This window comes from Tasmannia lanceolata, unplaced genomic scaffold (genome assembly GCF_043159265.1).
Source record: "Tasmannia lanceolata isolate RefF3 unplaced genomic scaffold, GAP_Taslan_0.1 ptg000008l, whole genome shotgun sequence".
Taxonomy (NCBI): Eukaryota; Viridiplantae; Streptophyta; class Magnoliopsida; order Canellales; family Winteraceae; genus Tasmannia; species Tasmannia lanceolata.
The window spans coordinates 18,215,156-18,235,938 of record NW_027518685.1 but is presented as its reverse complement, the minus strand read 5'-3'; the positions used below and the strand labels follow the sequence as shown (position 1 = coordinate 18,235,938).

The window sequence follows — 20,783 nt, the reverse complement described above, 5'->3', positions numbered from 1 at the left end:
AACTACTCATCACTATTCTACGAGGGAAATTCCAGGTAAACTCAATGCTCATCCCCTCCCAGTTGAGGACTCACACCACTAATCTATGAGGTAAATACTTGCAACCAAACAGAGACTGAGTGTATTGTAGATCCTTCAAGCAGATAGATGAATGTGTGAAATTGAAATAAGAAATAACAATGATGCTGATAAACATACTACGAGACAGTTTGTGCATGTTTGCAGTGGGATAAAATATTGTAAGAAAAGATCAGACTCTCTCAATATATTATATTTTGGTTTTTTTTTTAGAATTTTTATATCATATTTTGGGTTTGTGCAATAGATATAAGATTATCATAATTAAAATGTTTATTGTGCATCCAATCAGCTCCTTCTACTGCTGTTTCTAAATAATACTTGAGCAGTATTCAGAGAAGCTGGCCATTCTTCATCAATATTGCAAAATTACCTTTCAATGCATAAAAAATGACGCCACATGCGAAAAACCTCTGAACTGGTCTATTGCCATTTCTCCTTCTTTTTTTTTCTTTTTTTTTCAATTATTATCTTAAAGTAGAAGATATCTGATTTCCTGTCTTTATTTTGGTTCATACAGAGACTTCATAGCCCTAACACATGGCAAAGTCAAGGCAGCATTTTTCTAATCAAGACACATCGCCTAGCTCTATAAAATCAAAGGACTGGGATAGCATATCTAGATGGTCTGATTACCTTAACCCTGAATCATCTTCTCCATCAATACCCATGACCTGGAAGCCTGTTGGTTCAGAAGCACTACCAAACTCAGGAAGCTTACAGAAGGCTCTTCACATGGAATCGGTGGTTCAACTTGCTGCAGTTGCGGAGGGGTTATTGACTAAAATGTACAGATTGAGTCAAATATTGGACTTTCCAGATTCGGTTTCATGTGTATTTTCAGATGCATTCTGGAAAGCAGGTGTGATTCCCAACTATCCTCGAATCTGTGTTTTGGTCACAAAGAAATTTCCAGAGCACCCTAGCAAATTGCAACTTGAACGAGTAAGATAATCTTTGTTCTAGTGCCTGGTGATAGTTTCTTATTTGTTAAATGAAGAAATTGTTATTGCTGCTCTGATGGAAGTTTCTTACAGGTTGATAAGCTTGCACTAGATGCTTTGCATGAAAATGCAGAAGGCTATTTACAAAGCTTAGAACCATGGGTCATGGTATGTTGTTTCTATTTTGATTTGATTGCTCACTTTTATGAAAAATGTGTTGTGCATACTTGTGCTGTTAATGTGGGTGGTACCTGTGGTTTTTATACCCACTCGTACATTCCGAAGATCGATGTGGGTTTTTTTTTCTTCTTTTGAACGGTAAGCTCGATGTGAGTTTTTGAGGTCATTGTTATTATTTATCTTCTTCAGCTGCCAACAGTTTTTTGAATTTATTTTGTGCTTCTATACCGTGAGCATACTTATTGTGATCTGAGAGCCAATGTTACAAAAAGTTTGACCCAACTTAGAAATCTATCTGTTTTTTAAATTCAATTTGTTGTGTAAACTTAATTATTTTATAATAAAGTAGCTGAGTTGGACAATTTATAAATTTTATCCGAGTTCCAAGTCGACTAACTAATATATTGACCCTGGTTTGACCTTTATATGCTGCTGTCTTTTATCGTGATATTTACAAATGGCCTTTGTTTTGTTGAACATGCAAGTTTTATTCATACTCCACAATTCAAGGTTCCATATCCAGATTTGACTTTTTTGTGGTGTGAGCATGCTACCGAGCATGGAAACAGAATATCACCAAGCAGTTGACTGTATTTATTCACTTAAATTCAAAAACATTTGGTGGGAATGGAAATGGAAACATTTCTGTCATTTCATGTCAGTTTTGGTGGAAATTTAAAACCATGGGTCAGCGTAGGTCTTTTGTTCTTTATTTATTGTTTTTCGAAGAGGTCTTTTCACATTCTTGGAGTTTAGCAGTCTCGTGAGATTTTGAGGTTCATGAAAAAATGGGTGGTTGATATTGTGATCATTCATAATATAACAATAGAAGATTATATGTCAGAGAGTTGAGATATGCATCCTGATTGCTACTTTTCTTAGATTGCCCTTCAGTCGTTTTGCCCTGTATTCCCTTACAGAAGATATGCTAATTTTTCTTGTTCTCCCTCCATTTAACATTTGTTGTAAGTGAATGAAAGGGTATTTGGAGAAGTATATCTATACTTCCTTTGGTTGTGTAATGTATGTTGGTTTGGTCATGCGTCATAGACCCATTATTGGTGCATATTTGTCTGTATTTATGATGTGAGAATAACTAATGCTTCTGAGCACAGAGTACGCTTTTTTTACTTCTTGGTCAATTACTGCTAAGATCGTTTGGTTTTAATTAGCTGCTTCTTGACTTAATGGCATTCCGGGAGCAAGCTTTGCGGCTTATTTTGGATTTGAGCAGTACGGTGATTACCTTGCTGGTGAGATATCAGATATTTTATTATGCTTTTACCATGCAAAATATGTTAGTTTTATGTAGACCTACATGCAATTAATTTTGTATAACAACTAACAACATGCTAGATATTTATCTGACAAATAGGAATATAATGCTTGGATGTTTATTATCATGTCTGAAGAGATGGTGTTCTGTTTTGCAGCCCCACCAAAATTCACTGATCTTACATGCATTTATGGATCTCTTTTGTTCTTTCGTCCGTGTAAACCTTTTCTCAGAAAAGGCAAGTCCACCTTCCTTTGTGTTCTCTTTGATTGATATTATTTGGCTAAGAAACTCTCAAATGATTCCCTTCTAATCAATTATAGTAGATATATCCTGTCTTATTTCACCATTTTATGTGCTGACATGAGGAAACATGATGAACTCATGGCAGATACCGAGGAAAATGATGCTGCAAATGTATAATCTCTTGCATCTCCTGTCTAGGAATGGCAGAGACTGTGAGTTTTATCATCGGTAGGACACCATATTTTGTTCATAAAATCTTTCTTTACTGGCCCACTTGCAATGCAACTTAACTTGAATTTAAAATACTCTATTCAACTTTGCTGTTACTTCTATCATTATATTAGCTGATATTTGAATTTTTTATTCTGATACATATTGTGTGGTGCAGACTAAATTTAATATTTTCATTTCATCCCACACTCTTTGGACCGACAAAGATCACCCATATTTATCAGCATAGAGAAAACGTGATAATTGTTGATGTAGAATGCAGACAGCATCTCACTCAAACACCGTCTTTGAAGAAAACCCAAGTGAATGGAGTTGAAAGAGAGCCTTGGTGTGAATGGAAAACATGATGTCATCATTCTGACATCAACAATGGCTGCTAAAGACCATGATTTAGGTCAAACATTGCATGCTGTTGTCACTATGATGCATATTTTTAGTTTAGTTGTTGGTTAAATGTTTAAGTTGTTTTTTGTAAGACATCTTGTTAAGCATGAAAGTCCTAATTGGTTGGTTGTGGATGAGAAAGTGATTTCGGATACTTCCAAGCTGCCCCCCTTCCCCCCCCCTCAAATTTAAAGGGCTCGATCATTGTGTTTGATTGAGAGAAACACGATTAGTGATTACTAGTAGGGCGTGGCTTGGACTTGGGGCATTTATGTCTCTAATTTTGATGCAGATTTGTCAAGCCCTGAAACCGGATCTAGGTCGAGCATATGCAACAACGCCGCACACCCATGACTCAACCCCATGGGCATTCAAGGCTATCCAACAAAATCAAGACCTGTATGCAGTGCCACTATAGTCCATCATCAAATTAAATTGTGAGTAAAACCATAAAATGTATTCTCCATGAATTCACCATAAATTAATAAATAAGTCAATAGTTAAAATATCTCTCAAGGTCATGAAGAAAATAAATGACTCAACGTGAGCCCATTGGCTTGCTCCTCACTCGCCCCAGAGTCCTGCGACCCAATTCGGTACGTACTCCTCGGGATCTGAAAAATATAAAATATAATAGAGTGAGCCAATGCTCAGCAAGTAACAGGTCTCCTATAGCAGGTGGATCGAGCATATATGCAAAGGACATTGAAACATTTCTAAAACATTTATAAAAGGCATTTACATAAGTAAGACTTCCACAAATAGAACATTGGCAATTCTCATGTATGATCATGTAAACAATACACACTTCGCCCAGTAGCCTAACACCATGGTCTCACTGGTAGGTGTTGGTATCATAGGTACCGAGTGATACTCCTAATTAACCAGCGCGCTTCACCGATCTACGTGGCCATGTGCCTGTGCCACAACTAGCAGGGTCTGGTTATCCTGTTTAGGTCTAGTTTTGCAGCCCCGGCTGGCGGGTAGGAAAACCCTGAGTTATGTGGCTGAGCTAAGGGCTTACATAACTCAATTCAGTTCACCACAACCCAACTTTGTCAATATAGTCTTATGAAAAGAAATCTCATTTTACAATAAGCATCGACACATGCATGGTCGAGTTAACACGAACCCAATAGGGTCACATACTGTCATGGAAATCTCATCATGCAATTGGAAAAAATATACCCATTCTCAGCAATGTACACAAAATGCTTGATCCACAATTGATAAACAACCATGCTAGGAAAAGTCATTAGAAAACAGTTAAATACACTTACATGTTGCCTAAGCACGTTGGTAAAAACCATTAACACATGAAAGTTCCAAATCAGTTGGTCTACAATGTTTGATATGTCTAAACCATAAAAAGAATTTACTGCCTTTTTAGAAAGAGAACTGATACATGATGAAAAGTTACTTACAAATTACAATGGGTTAAGAATTTCTTCAAGTAGAAGACTTTCTTCATGAAATTTTTCTAAAGGATTTATTTTAGCCGACCCCAACTAGTTTGCGACAAAGGCTTTGTTGAGTTCAGTTGAGTTGAGTATAAGACTTTCAAATCGCCCCGAATTGTCACCTAACGACCAAGACGATCACCAAATTAGGGTTTAATTATTCATGTGAAGCATTTGTGGTATAAAACATGTCTTTAGACACTTCTGGAAGGTAAACAGGCAGAAAAACACAGTCCTTGGGACGGTCGACCGTCCCAGGCATTATCGCAACGGTACCTTTGGACGGTCGACCATCCTATGGCACAGTTGACCATATCGGAATCTTCTGGTTTTTCATCTTTTGTACGATTTTACCCCAAAAATCTAATTTCTTACTTCGAAAACACCTTATAGTTCCGATTCAACCTTCACCTCTATCCGTCCTTTGACGGAGTAGACCCAAACGGATCTCGTTGAAATCCTTGCGATAATGGATTCTTAAGAGTCCGAACAAGTCGTCGGATTTCTCATTGAAAGATGGTCGTAGCGAGAATTAGGATACACTTCAACCATTGAATATAGAACCTCCTAATCCATGTACAATTAATTAGTAAACATAACGCTAGAACCCATCTCCTTACCACATATTGTTTCTCCCAATGCTCAAAATCTCCTCCAACAGTTTCTCTCTTTCCTCTTCTAGGGTTTTGTGTGGAAAAGTAGGCCACACGAGAAATAATAATATATGTGTGTGTGTGTATTTATATATATTTATAGCTATAGCTATAGCTGGAGCCCTAGGTCACTTGTAAATGACAAAATTTCCCTCGTTAACTCCCCGGAATCCCAATTATGTCCTTCAAGGCGATTTGCTGAAAATGCCCCTAGTCTAGGGCATTTCAGGGTTGGTATTAGGAATTTAGGAAAGTATCTTGTATACATGCTAATATTATGAATACTAGGATTCAAACTTTAGAAAAGGCCTAGATAGTTTCGTTTTCTTCATGATTTCTAACTATTTTACTAAGAGCTTAAAAAGTTTGATCAAAATAAAAGTCTACTGGGCTTAGAGTTAAGATAAAGTTAGGAGATGATGGAGGTTTAATGTAGCTGGCTTTGATCGATTGAACTTCTCATTAACTAGTTTGTTTCTCAAATCCAATGAAGCAGCACTTTTTCAAGTCTTATGTTCTCTGTATTGTTCTAGCCTAATATTTGCGGAGATTGCTTTGTTTCTGTTAAATGTTCTGTCGCCCTAGTAAGGGCATTTGTGACATTTCCACATATATACATATTATACGTGTTGGGGAGAGATTGCTTAACGTATTCTCTCTCCCAACAGACGTAACTCTCTTCCTCTATCGTTTCTCTCTCTCTCTCTCATATTTCTTCTTCCTTCTATTAACCATCATGTAGATCTAACTTGGTATCAGAGCTTCAAGGTTGAAGATCGGACCACCCATCCTTGAAGAAACCCAAAACCTATAACTTCTAAAACCCTAACCCTGAAGACGCAACGAGACGAGACGAGACGAACACAATCCTAAAATCTATAACCCTGAAGACGCGACGAGACGAGACGAGATGAACACAATCCCTTCTCTTTCAACTCTAACCGTAAACACAACCCTAAAGCCTATTCCTAACCCACTTGCACCCCCTATTCACACCCAAAACCTAACTCTAATCCAGTCACGTCCCCTTCCCTCCACCCTAAACTCTAACTCTACCTGGTGTGAGAGATCCACATCAACAATAAAGATTCGGTAGTCTCCTTTGTGCCTTCTTTTTTTGTCAACCTTTATTGGGTTTTTAATTTCAGCCCTAACCGTTTGGAATTTTCAACCCAAAATTTACCAAACCATTGGGATGTGCCAAATTGAAAGACTTGTGTAACAAGCTTGGAATGTATGATATATACATTCCAGCTTGAGGGGGAGTGTTAAATGTACTGTCGCCCCAGTAAGGGCATTTGTGACATTCCCCCCCCCCCCCCCCCCCCACACACACACACACACACATATATATATATATATATATATATATATATATATATATATACATATTATGCGTGTTGGGGAGAGATTGCTTAACGCATTCTCTCTCCCAACAGACGTAACTCCCTTCCTCCGTCGTCTCTCTCTCTCTCTCTCATACTTCTTCTTCCTTCTATTAACCATCATGTAGATCTAAAAGTTTCTTTGAGTTATGGACAACTTATTTTGTGTTAATTAGTATCGGAGCATGTTTCAATGCTGAAATTCAACGGTTTGGTTTTCATGATTGTGTGAGGATGTGGCTGTGGTGAACATGATGGATAGATGAGATGTGCCTATAGTTTATCCACTCAGGTAGATTGTTCACAATAAGAGCTTCCTGAATTGTATCATGAAAATTTTGAAATTGTTGTAAACAGGCCAAAAGTCAAGGGAACAAATTGGAACCCAATTGAAAGATTTTTGAAGGCCTTTACACTAAAATTGATAATTTTCTGTAGAATTTTGTTATTGTTGTGATTTATCATGATGGCCAGAAGGTAGTAGTATGTTCACGATTGTTGTACTTGTATGCAGTTAAAATGTGTTGCATGTAATATTTTCCTATATTTTTCTGGCAGGCTTGTTCAGTTCGTAGACTCTTATGATCCACCATTGAAAGGGTTGCATGAAGATCTTAATTTTGTCAGCCCTCGTATTGGAGAAGTAATACACTTAACCTTTTCATGTGTTAATGGTTTTTATGAAAACGTTGATGAGTACTGTGCTTTCTATCTGTTAAATATTATTTTATACTTGTGTTCATTATCATTTTTCTCTCGAGCTTACTATCTATGGTCTTTAGAGTAGTTGGCTGTCTGCTATAGAGTTTCTTTTTGTAAAGGTCTTGTTCCCATGGATAAACTTCTCGTGTTCCTACCTGCTAATAAGAAAAGCCTTCAATTTGTTTCTTTCCCCTTGATTTGCAACATAATAACTGAAAAATGTGCTGGCATTATTGATTTGTACTGAGTCTTAGATGATTGCAGGTTTTTTTTTTTTGAATGGTATGATTGCTGTTTTTTATGTATGGAAGAAACAAGCCTCTATGCAATGATTTGGGATCATTGCTGCCTTCCATGGGTTGCACTACTTCTAATTGTAGATTTAGTATCAGTCAAGTCCTAACACATGTTTCCATAGTTGCTAAGAAGATAAGATATTTCAACATGCAAGCATTGTTTGAATTTGCCTGAGTGAATGGCAGCATGAAAGTTAATAGATATGCATGAGTCAAATCAGACCTGGACCATGACTTGAAGAGTCATAAGTGAAACACGAAGATATTACCTTTGTGCCATTAGTAAAAGGACATACTTCAATTTTTTGGTAATTTCATGGGGTAAATTTTAAGCATGCTTGATTTTGCCACGTTCTTGTCAGTGTTTTTACACATCATATAGTTCCACAATTCAGATTTCAGGACTTTATGAAAGAACAAGACTCCATCTTGATTTACAAACCAAATTATATGCTTCTTGAGTTTCCTATTTCTTGTAACAGCCAGTGGCGGAGCCAGGATTTATGCATAAGGGGGGCAAGCTTATACAGGCTTATACATAAGGGGGTCAGGCCTTCAAATTTTAAAGGGGGCTTGGCCCAATTGAGTTGGGCCTATTAAGGATTTGGCCCAACTCAACAGGGGCAACTGCCCCCCTTATCCTACATGTAGCTCCGCCCCTGGTAACAGCCATGCAGTAGTAAGAACAAGTGAAAGGGTGGGATCATGTGTTCTTGTGCCACAATTAGTTGTCAGCAACTTTGATCTCTTTATTAAGTAAATCATACTTTGAGAAAGGGATGGCTAAATGTTAACGATTATGAATAATAGAGACAAATGTATCATACTTTCATTGATCAGATTGGTACTTTATTGTGTAGAATTCTTTTCTGAATAAGCTTCTCTTTTTTTCCTGTTTTGAAGAATGATTGATATGTTGCTGTGGAGGATTCTAATTTTTTCCTTTGACATTTCATTACAGGTTTTGGAGGCCGTGGGTCCTATTATTTTTTTGTCTGTTGATACCAAGAAGTTGAGAAATGAGGGATTTTTAAGTCCATTTCATCCTCGTTATCCTGACATACTCACAAATTCTGCTCACCCGATGGTAACTGTATTTTCCCTGAAATCTTAAGACTGACTTCATTAATTTGTCAAGCTTTCCATTCTTTCTCATATGTACATGAATACATGGGCATTGACCTTTTCTAAGGAAGGCATACCATTCCTTTTTTTCTTAACTATTTTATCTGTATAAGTAATTCACCTTGTCTCTTTTTCTGCAGAGGGCTCAAGATTTAGCAAATGTTACCTCGTATCGGGAATGGGTCCTCCTCGGTTACCTTGTCTGTCCTGATGAACTACTTCGTGTCACCAGCATTGATATTGCAATGGTATATTTCTATAACATCTTCTAGAATTATAAGTAAGTCACCAGCTGACCCCAACTAGTTTGGGACAAAGGCTTTGTTGAGTTGAGTTGAGATATTTCTATAACATCTTCAGTTTATATTTTCTAGAATTAATGTTGGTGTGTATTCTTTTTACTTATCCCGAGTAATAAAACTTCACTCAAAGAGGAGAATTGAATAGAATCGAATCTTTATAGACAAATAAGTAAAACTACTGCGAGGAATTCTCTATATTTATACAACTGCTGAAAAACTCGTCAGTCACTAGATCTTCTACAGTGTTGACTTCTGTATGTACTTGAGATTTTTTTTTAATGGCACTGTTCCTACTTGAGACCAGTGTTTAAAAATGCGGATGTGGGTTAAAATGCGGCCATGAAAATCCTTGCTGACTTGGCGTGGACGCAGTCAAAAAAATGCGGTTGACGCAGCTGAGTACTCAGTTGACTCAGTCATAACTCGAGAGAGTCACAGTTGTTTTTATAGACCCTGTAGGGCAAACCATGGAACACAGTGGCGAAATGCGGAACACAAGGGAAAAGGGAGTCGACTTGGGGGAGTCCAGGATTATGCGGGGGAGTTTTAAAATTATGGGTCGTAACCGTTCTCAACTTCCATTTCAGAGTTGTCTGTGTATATTGCAACAAAAGATGGACTACTAGTGGCACATAAATTCCCTCTTTCATTAAAAACAAAGGTGTTCGTTCTTACCAGTCTGAGAAATAGGGTCCGACAGTTGGATATTCGAAAAAGGAGTTCCCTCCCCTAAACAACTTGCAGATTTTTGAAAGAAACCCTGAGACTTCCAGATTTTGGACACTTAAAACAGAGCTTCAGAAAAACAATGGAGACCAAATGGTGATTTCGGAAGCAATAGTGATCTCAATTACTACCAAGCTTGCACATAATGTCATCAGAATGCTCACTGAAATATCACTGGAACATAGTGTCATCAAAATGCTCCCTGAAATATCACTCCCTGGAGGAGATCGAGTGTCATAATCATACAATGGAGACTGATTGAAGATTTCATGCTTCAGTTCCTAGAACCTAATGAGGTTTTGATACAAGTATCATCAACAGAAGAGGCAAAAAGGATGATATAATATCCATTCCTGTAGGCTCCCTTCTTTTCATTATTGGAATGGCACCCTAATAGGTCTCCGACACCCACGTTTTTCTGGTTCTCTATAGCAGGTGTTCCCTTCCACACTTGGGATGTTGAGACCTTTTGACTATTAGTGAAAGGATTGGGATGACGTCGATGTAGAAGAGTCCCATTATTTTGGCTTTGGAAAAGAGGGAAGACTTTGCTTATTGATAGATGACGAGTGCCAAAGACTGATCCCATTACGTTTGCCAATCATAAGAAAAAGATGTTATGGATGCAAGCTATCCGAGATGAGCGACCAACCATTGAAACGGTATGTGGATATTTAGTTTAGAACTGGTCATCAATGGACCCCAGAACGGGTGAATTTAACTTTGCAGGAGGTCAGAGACGATTTGTCTACCATTAGATCACTTTCTCAAGTGGAGAACAACCACCATCCATTCAGTCAAGACATACGATCGGGACAACAGATCTCTATCCTGACAGCGGCAGACAAGTGTCGACCTGCACGTGAAAGCTGACACATGTAGAAAAAAAATAAAAAAGTACAGGTCTTTAGGGCGCCAAAATGAGAGTTAAAACCGAGAGTTATAATAGAGTGGACCGTGGTCATCAATCACTGGATAAAGCTAATATATTGGCCTTTTGGAAAATCCTATCTAAGGAAGAGAGAGTTGGAGTTCTAAGTCTAAGGCATTAGGCCATCTAGTTTAGCTCAGATCTACAAGTTTAGCCAAGGCCCATCCAGTCAAGACATACGATCGGGACAACAAATCGCTATCCTGACGGCAGCAGACAAGTTTCTACCTTCAAGTGATAGCTGACACATGTGGAAAAGAAATTTTAAAAAGTAAGGGTCCTTAGGGCTGCAAAATGAGAGTAAAATTGAGAGTTATAATAGAGTGGACTGTGGCCGTCGATCTCTGGATCAAGCTTATATATGGGCCTTTTGGAAACTCCTATCTGATGAAGAGAGAGCTAGAGTTCTAAGTCTAAGGCCTTATTTATCGAAGGCCCATCCAGCTTGGCTCAGATCTACAAGGTTAGCCCAGGTCCATGCAGATAGACGATAGTCTAAATCAGAGGTATCACTTACCATCCTTTTGATACCATGAGGACTTGGATTTGGACCCTTACACTGTCCGTCATAGTGCTGAGCATCTGGGGGACACTATTGATCGTACGCTTCACGTTGGTGAAATCAACGGTATTGGAACAAAAGTAGATAAGTCCAAACTCAGTGAACTCTGAACTGATGAAGAAGTTGGAAGACAGGGATGTGATAGATCGATCTCCAGTGGTATAAAGCTGGATTTGTTACACTGGAAGAAAAAAAGACATCAAAAGTATGGCTGATTACCTCGCCTTGTTTGCGAACGTTAACATTTTATAATTATAGCTATAAGAGGAGGGATGGAGAGCATAATTGGTTTATGATGAAGGTTGGAGCTTGGAATATAAGGGGCTTGGGGTCCAAAACTAAGAAAAATGTGGTGTTTGATCTCAGGCTAAGTTGAAATCTTGATATCCTTTTCTTGCAGGAATCTAAGATTGTATCAATCAACTTATCTCCTATTAGAAAATTATGGGGTGGTTGCCAAGTTGCATTTCTGACCCTGCCATCTAAATGGGAGAGATCGGGTGGTTTGATTTTGATGTGGAATCAAGACTCAATCAGTTCCGATGACCATTTTATTGATGAGTTTTCCATCTCATTCAGATTCATATCTTTGGTGGAAAATTTTACCTAGATCTTCACTGAGATGTATGGCCCAATGGATCCTAGGAGGGAGCAGCTATGACAAGAACTCAATTCTATTATGAAACATGAAATCTTTCTTGGTGCTTAGGGGTTGGAGATTTTTATATCTTGGGCAAGTTTAAATCAGGGAAGCTTGAAAAAACATCAAAGTTGTCAGTGGGGGAAGATTCTTGCTTTTATGACAAAGATTTCTCCTCTACAGCCATAAGGCTGATGTCACATGTGTGGGGTCTGGCAACAGTAGATATGTTCAGAACAATAAAGGAGTAGAGGTTTAAAAATATACTATTTTGATCTTCATTGTGAACTTTGTCATTTTTTGTAGTCATCTGTTTAGTGTTCTTGTGGCTTGTAAACTGAAATTCAATAAATACATGATAAATAAATAAAATTTCCAGTAGTTTTTATTTCTTTCTGTACTTGATAATTTAGCAGAAACTGAATTACATTACCATAGATACACTCCCCATTCTTTCTAGTAGTCATTCACTGCTATTTGCTGATTGAATCAATTCATGTGCACCAATTCATCAATTCTCACTTAATTTGTTATAGTTTGAATTCCATTATTTCGAGAAGTTACTAAATTTGTTATTAAATTGTTATTAGCATTTTTGAACACTGCCCTAGTGCCTTTCTCTCTTTTAAACCAGATTTCTAAGATGACTTGTTCTCAACCATTACGTTGTTATCATGCATATGAATCTATGTTGTTTATGTGAGAATTGGTCACCAATGGAGTTTGTTTGTTGATCTCTATATAATTCTCATACTAATTTTTTCCTTGTCTACAAAGTTTCCTTCATGTTGAGTCTGTCATTCATGGATTTTGTCTTACCTTTTACAATTCTTATTCCAGGTCGTTCTCAAAGAAAATTTAGTCCTTACATTATTTAGAGATGAGGTGAATTATTCTCCATCCCATACTAGTAATTGTATTCTTCATTCATCGTAGCTAATTATTATTATTACAAAATGCAGTATGTACTATTACATGAGGATTATCAATTATATGTTTTGCCGAGGATATTAGAATCGAAGAAGATGGCAAAATCTGGACGCACCAAACAAAAAGAAGCAGATATGGAGTATAATGTTGCAAAGCAGGTCGAGAAAATGATAAGGTACACACATTTCAAGATTATAGGCTATGACGAGGAAGAAAATGATTCTTAGTATAATGTTTTTTCCCAGTCATAGTTGTATTTTGATTGTGACATGTAGTTTCATTTTTGTTTTACTCGATTGAAAGTGACTTCCTAGTTTGTATAATTGGAGAAGGGTGTGTTACAAGAAAAGAAGAAGAGGAAGAAGAAAGGAAGGGGAAGAAAAGAGAGGTAAAAAAAATATTCGTTAGGGTTGAGAATTAACCTTGCGACTTTTGTCCCCTATTTATACATGATATAAATCATTAAATTTACAATGATGCAGTTAGTTGCTTCATAATGATGGACTCCATCCTACATAAACATAACGATAATCCAATAAATTAAGTGATGGGCTCTATCATGAAAATAAAGTACTCACAAGTCACAACACTCTCCCTCTCAAGCTGAAGCAAAAATGTCATGCATCCCCGCTTTGGAACAAATAAAATCTAATCTACTAAAGCTTTTGGATTTGGTGAAAACATAGGCTACTCTATATTGTGGTCAAATGAAGAGGGGTAGACAGAGAGGCTGCAACACCTCAATTGTGGCAGTGATGGCTGTTAACTTACCAACTTCTCCAAAAGCTTAAGTTGTTGGAGAAAGGAGTTATTTATCTTTTATACTTTAACACTCCCCCGCACGTGCGGCCCACTTGGCAAACACGTGGCACATGTGGTCCCACTTTGGGCCGACCATCGCATGTGGATTGTGGATTTTTGCTATCCGGGAGGATTGAACTCGAGACCTTTGGCTTTGATACCATGTTAACTTACCAACTCCTCCAAAAACTTAAGCTGTTGGAGAAAGGCGTTATTTATCTTTTATACTTTAACAATTCTACTTTAACAATTGCCATTGAGTTTGTCACAGCTAGATGTACTTCTGTTTCGGGGCTGCTCCAGGTGGGGTAAAAAAGCAGCACAACAGTTTTGTTTAGGTATGTTGTGGGTTTGGGGTGTTTGTGAATATGAATTAGGGTTGGTCGGGGTGTGCGTAGAAATCAAAACACTATCACTTTCATTGTTTATTGTTTGTTATTGTAGTAGTAGTTTTCGTTTTCATTGGGTTGGTGTGATATATCAATATGGTGGGGGCTAATTTATTATAAGTTAATATATGGTCTGTGTATATATGCATACCACTCAATTAATTTTAGTTTCCAAGTGGTAAAAAAAGGTAAAAGGGAGTCAAATATTGACTCGGAGTTTTTTTTTAAAGATGAAGTTTTTATTAAAGAAAAACTGACTGAGATGGTCAGAAACAGAAACAAGAAGATACAAAAGCGAAAGCTTACACAAGACAACAGGGGAACAAAACCAAAAAGGACAATCGGAACTCAAGGCGGAAGGAAGTCAAAAACTTCCAAGCTTTCCTTTAGCAACCCACCCCCCACCCCACCCCGTGTCCAGATGGTGACCCACCTCATCCGCGGAACTCCTTACATGATGAAACAAAAAATATGGCAAGCAATCTCAATTTGGTTTTAAACAATGCTTTATATGAAAAATATGGCAGGTAATCTCAATATGTTTGGTTCTCATGACAAACTGAGTTCTTCGCAACATGAGTAGCTGCATAGTTATCACAATACATTGTCAATGAATCTTTAACATTCAACTCTCTTAAAAAAGATCGCAACTAAACCAACTCACAATTATTGTGTGGCATGACTGTCACTCTATACTTTTCTTCTGCACTCGTTGTATTATCTTCCTTCTATTAGGGACAAATTTATCTTGTTTTCCTTTTTGATTCTTTGTTATTTGTTTCATATGTTATGATATTTATAGTACAGTGATTAACATTTGAAGAATTTTTATTACTTTATTGCTTATATCACGAGTGTTGCATTTACAAAGTATAATGGTTGATGATTGTAGTGAAGTGCAAGATCAAGCATTAATTTCTTGTGATGCCATTCATCGTGAAAGGAGAATATTACTGAAACAAGAGATTGGCCGAATGGTTTTCTTTTTTACTGATCAACCAAGTTTATTGGGTCCTAATATTCAGGTAGTGTTTACTACCAGTTTTTTTTGCATACACAGGTCTTCCATTCATAAATGTCTACCTTCTATTCTTGTTTTCCTTTATTGCTAATTATTGTTGTAGTGTATGCTCACTGAGGCATGAAAACCACGACGCTTAATTCTTTACAATACCTTTCTATTTTAGTTGTGGGTAGTTATGCCCTTAAGCTATAAACTTTTTACCGTCTCTCTCAGAATCTGAACTTTTTACGTGAAATGTGCCTGTAGGTATGAGCTGTCTTGTAGTCATTGTCGTAAGTCTAATTTTCATTGTTTGATCCTGCATCCCTATTTGGGTTATCTAAAAGAAGGAATCTTCCACTTGACCTACGGTATTAAATTTATAATGTATTGATGTAGTTTCAAGTTCAGATAAACAAACAATCAAGAAGAAAATGCAAGGTGATGATTCAAGGCCATGGAAATAAGGCCAAGAAGCACCCAAATTTTTTCCAAAGGGTTTTGGGAGAGTAATCCAATACTTTTCTATTTAAATCTTCAATAATTAATCTCTCATATGCCCAACGATATATGGTTTTTAACCAAAAAATGCAACTTTAATGAAAATAAATCTTCTGCCTTGATTAGATCTAATCTAAACCACCCAAACTTGAGTGAAAAGACAATGGACTAAATACCCCCAAACTTAAGTAGCAACTTAAAAGAATTAAAATAAAAGCTAACCCATATGGGATGTCCATTCTAACTTGCACCGCATCTGTCCTTTGAGCTTCTTCATTTTGGCCATCTTCTTCATGTAGTTAAGTGTTATCTGTTCTTCATCTTGTATCATGAGAAGATCGGCAAACTCAACTGCAGACAGATTGGCTAAAGAGGGTGTTGAGCGTGACTCCATCCTCTGAGTTGAAACTATAATTTGACTGTCGTATTTTTCTGTTTCTACAGTGTTTAATCTTTGCTTGTTTGTGGATCGCTTGGACGATCGCTCTTATTTCCGGGGACATCTTTTCCCCGTTTTGTATGGGTCACTGGTTAATTGGAATAAAATTATGTTACTTTCTCAAAAAAAAAAAAATGATCCAAGGGCACTCCTTTCTCTTAAATATGGTATTTCTCCGTGAAAATACTCTCATTTATCCACCGGGAATATCCACTTCAAATATTTGCTTCTGAAATGCTTCAAATTTTCTTGAATTGGTGAATAATTGCATTGTTATGGATGACTAATTTTATGTATGTGTTTATAACATTAGTTTCCAGTTAACGATGATGACTCCTTATTCTGAGCTCTTGGTTAATTTTGTGCCCTATTTCATTAATGTAATATTTCTAATTATTTTGGTACAATATTTATTATTCCTACAGATGGTATTTTCTGCATTGGCTTTAGCTCAGTGCGAGGTTATTTGGTATTTCCAACATGTTGGGATTGCATCGTCAAAATCTAAGACTGTTCGGATGATACCAGTTGATATAGTAAGCACTTTTCTCCCTATTGTGTATAACATTTTTTTTGTAGGTAAGCAGGGATTGAACCTCCGACCTCTTGGTTGAGGAACAAAGACTTTTACCAATTGAGCTAGAGGCTCAACCCCTAAATTTGTGTATAAATTTCATTTATTGCTTGTCTATCTATTTCCTAATAAAGTTTCTGACCATAAGTAGGATGGCTTTGGTTGCAGGATGCAACAGATCCAACTATAGGTTTCTTATTAGATGGAATGGACAGGCTATGTTGTTTGGTACGCAAATATATTGCAGGTTAGAGTGAGTACATCGTCAACCAATTTCTTTTAAGAATGATAGAAAGAAAATCTTAAACTATAGATATTTGTGTCTTATAATATGATTCTTAATTTTGAAGCTTTAAGAGCATTGAATAAAATTCGCATTCACATTTTTTTCTTCCTGATTTCTTTATTGAATTGCTTTACATTTGACATTCAGTTGGAATTGTACATAGATTGCAGCATTTCATGGTTTGATAATTGAAGTCTCGAGCATTTTAACTTCTATATGTTATGTTAGAAGTTGGTAACCTACGAAATTCTACTGTTGGAAATGCTCAAATTAAACTAGGACACTCTTGTGGATCAAGTAGAAGTCCAGCTGCTATTGTCGGGGATGGGCAACTTAGCTTCTTTAGTTTAGTTTCATTTGTCTGTGTCTCTGTGACACCTATGGAAACTTATGATCTCGATTATGTTACTGCTATATGTAGAGGTATGAGATATGGCAGTGAGCCACATTTATTATTTAACAAGAACCTAAAATTTGATGCTTTGAATTGACTATTAGTGTTTTTTAACTCTTGCTAGTATTTATTAGAATTTAGTGATGTTTGAGTAATTTGCCGGTTGTATTACCAATAATCTACCTTTAATTGCATTATAGATGCATAGATCTGGTGCCACATCCATGGGTTTCATGGATCTAAATAAAAAAATGTGCAAAGCATGACAACAATGCTTTAAGTCTTGCCTTAAAATTAAAATCCCCAAAGATGATTTTCCAAATTTTTATGCTTGGGTCTCTATGTCCAAATTATGAAGCTCCAATCAATATTATCAATTCCTAATGGAGTGATTGTTTCATCCACTTTCCTGGTATTCTTATTGTTTTAACTTTTATCAATAGCTATGGATGTAACTGTATGCCAGTATTCCTTATCCACATAACTAGTCCCTCCCTCACCTCCAATCCCTACTATGGATCTAATAATGTACATAATAAATATCAAAATTTGACTGCTGTATCTCTTAATCAGTGCATTTAAGTGACTTGACCTAGATTAGAATGCTGGTTGTACATTGTCCAGTCAGTTTGACAGTTATTTGAAGTGGAATAATGAGTTAATAGGGCCCTTCTAGTTTACCTTTTGCCTATGGATCTTGACGCAATCTCAACCAAAGTAGCATGTCTTTTAGAAGTTCGTAGGTACAACATCTTGATATTTGTTGCATTGTTTAGGTCAAGACCATGTTTTTTAATCTTACAGTTACAGGTTAAGAAGTGAACACTTTCTATCCTTATTATTAATTGTTTTTGGCGGGCTTTGGGAAGTTGATATTAAACTTATTGCATATGCCACAGTTTCGAAGTACTTTTATTGGATTAGATGATTGGTTTTTGCTAAGCTTCATCCGGGCTCGCATTCGTCCTTAAATCTTTTCTCATTTGATATTTACATAAACATAATTCTTTTTTGGATGATTTGATTCAGTACATGTAATTCACCTTTGTATGCAGCAATAAGAGGCTATGCACTATCGTATCTATCATATTGTGCTGGGAGGATCCGATTTTTACTTGGTACACCTGGCATGGTGGCTCTTGACATTGACACATCCTTGAGAGTTCCTTTTCAGCAAATTATTCATTGTCTTGAGAATATACCAAAGCCTCAGGGTGAAAATATTTCTGCAATTACATGTGACCTATCTGTAAGAATTATTTCCAGCACATTTCCCTTTTTTGTACCTGCCTTGTTCGACTAATTTGTTTGCTACCCATCTACTATTGCACAAAGAACATTCTCTATAACTGTCATTGGATATTTTGACCAGTTCTACTTTTGTTTGCATATTATTCTTCCTAAATATATGATTCTTTCCTACAAGTACAATTTCAAAAGCTTTGAAGCAATAAGTGCTTTCAAAGACCATTTGTTCAACTTTGGAATAAACCAGAAATGTCCGCAATCGAGTCAGTAACGCGCTTATTATACGGGATCGGATCATGTTGGAAAATGGAAAGATTTTCAAAAGTGATATGTTTCGTCACCTCTTTGTGGGAAATTGTTAGGTATTCAAAACTTTGATACCTTCCTTTGACTCAGGAGTGAATATGGGTTCAAAAAACATGAAAAAAACAAACAAACAGGGTAACCTGAAAAAAAGAATAAGAATTGTTCTAACAGAACCTTCTGCCAGAGGTTGACCCTTGATACGCGGTCCAAGCCATCAATTCCTTTCTTTATGCTATTCTCTTTATTACCAAATCAAAAGACCGGACCATACCCTATAGTGAAAGTGAAAAGAATTTACTTTTTTGGAGCATTTTTTTTCATCTTCAAATGGCTTTTTTTCTGATGTTAATTATTTTAGTTATGATTTTACGCAATAAAGCCGCAGGAATAGGGAAAAGAAGAAGAAGAAGAAAGAAGAGTGAGTAGAAAATGACAGAGGAGACATGTGAGAGAAGTCGGGAGGCTGAGACTTAGTTAAGTCAAGCCTCACTTCAATATTGTTTGGTCATGTCATGATAAACTTAATTACTTTCTGTGTGTGTATCTACTTGTGAGTTGATCTCTTGGCCTCACAGATGGAGTAGATAGTTGTTTGTCTGTAACGTTTTTCTGTAGAAAATGTTGATCTACTTCTATATTATTTGGCTATTTCATAATACACTTTATTTCTTTCTATGTGTATCTACTTGGCTGTCACAAAACATCTTCTTTAACTCATCGACCTTAAAACACGTCTCAAGTATCAGTCTTTACCCGTATTAACTCGCAGGCAGTATGAGTCTTGTGTTGGACTTCGCCTTTGCACAAGGCATGGCAATCATACACTAATTTTTACCTTTTCCAAGCCACCAGATTTCTTCCAAGACAGGTACAATACCCAGTGGTAGATCTCCCATCAGAAAGAGACCCTGCTGAATCAACATCAAAATAATTTTCTATATTCAAGTGAATATTGGGATTAAAAATAATGTATTTGCCTGAAGCACTTTTAGATATTGTTAAATTCGAAGAATTTCTTGCCAGTGAGGAACCTTGGTTGATCCTGAAGCAATGCTGTTAAGATTCCCAATGAAACTTTCATCCAATTAAGTCCAAATCTTGAGATATATTCTAATTCTTCTGAAATGTTCATCCGTTGAAGTGTATTTTTCATGAGCGATGAAGTCGAAAAACTAAAATTGATAGTTCTGAAACCACAAAGTTGCGACCTTCAAAAACTTTCAGTCAAAACTCTCCGGAGAAGTAACCAAAATTCTTTTAATTCAAGACCTGCTAAAATCTGCCTTTTTCTAATGTGAAATCTGACAACATCCTTCTGGTCGCTGAGATTAACTGTATGAGTTCACACTTGTACTGCAATGAAAGCAGAGTTAAGGGTTAGGGAATACTTGAATAATCTCTGGCTATCCTATTCAATGTTGAACCTTTCAATCAGATTGAATTAGGTTTTTGAAGAGATTTCAAAACCCTGAACTAAGCTCCGATACCATGTTTGATCCTGAAAAAGATTGGGTTCAATCTATACTATTCTAGGCAATCCTGTGGTTAATTTACAATTGTAAAGGAATAGCAGATGACTAAACTACTCCTGTCATATAGTATAAATGAACTGCATGTTTGAAATCTAAAAGTACAAAGTAACCCCTATCATACAACATCATCTGACACTCTGACAGGGATCAGTTTCCATTTTATTGGAAGGTGTGCCATTGAATATTACCGTTCTTAATTCCTTTTTCTGCTGTATTTTAATCTTAATCTCGGTTGATTTTAGAAGAACAAATATAAACT

General features: G+C 36.7%; 1 protein-coding gene across 3 annotated transcripts in view; it reads left to right on the top strand.

Moving 5' to 3' along the window:
- Positions 1-20,783, top strand: part of GRL (transcription activator) — a 40,829-nt gene that overhangs the window by 6,349 nt on the left and 13,697 nt on the right. The window contains exons 2-15 of one of the 3 annotated variants that reach the window (XM_077388333.1): positions 599-1,023; positions 1,116-1,190; positions 2,375-2,455; positions 2,636-2,716; positions 2,870-2,952; positions 7,396-7,480; positions 8,797-8,922; positions 9,101-9,208; positions 12,962-13,006; positions 13,084-13,226; positions 15,134-15,266; positions 16,610-16,720; positions 16,927-17,005; positions 18,494-18,687. In XM_077388333.1, coding sequence (XP_077244448.1) covers positions 619-1,023; positions 1,116-1,190; positions 2,375-2,455; positions 2,636-2,716; positions 2,870-2,952; positions 7,396-7,480; positions 8,797-8,922; positions 9,101-9,208; positions 12,962-13,006; positions 13,084-13,226; positions 15,134-15,266; positions 16,610-16,720; positions 16,927-17,005; positions 18,494-18,687 — 1,749 coding nt within the window. In that variant the 5' untranslated portion in view covers positions 599-618. Of the gene's footprint in view, positions 1-598; positions 1,024-1,115; positions 1,191-2,374; positions 2,456-2,635; positions 2,717-2,869; positions 2,953-3,644; positions 3,777-7,395; positions 7,481-8,796; positions 8,923-9,100; positions 9,209-12,961; positions 13,007-13,083; positions 13,227-15,133; positions 15,267-16,609; positions 16,721-16,926; positions 17,006-18,493; positions 18,688-20,783 lie in introns of those variants that run through there. The other 2 variants (XM_077388334.1, XM_077388335.1) reach the window with 2 other exon arrangements.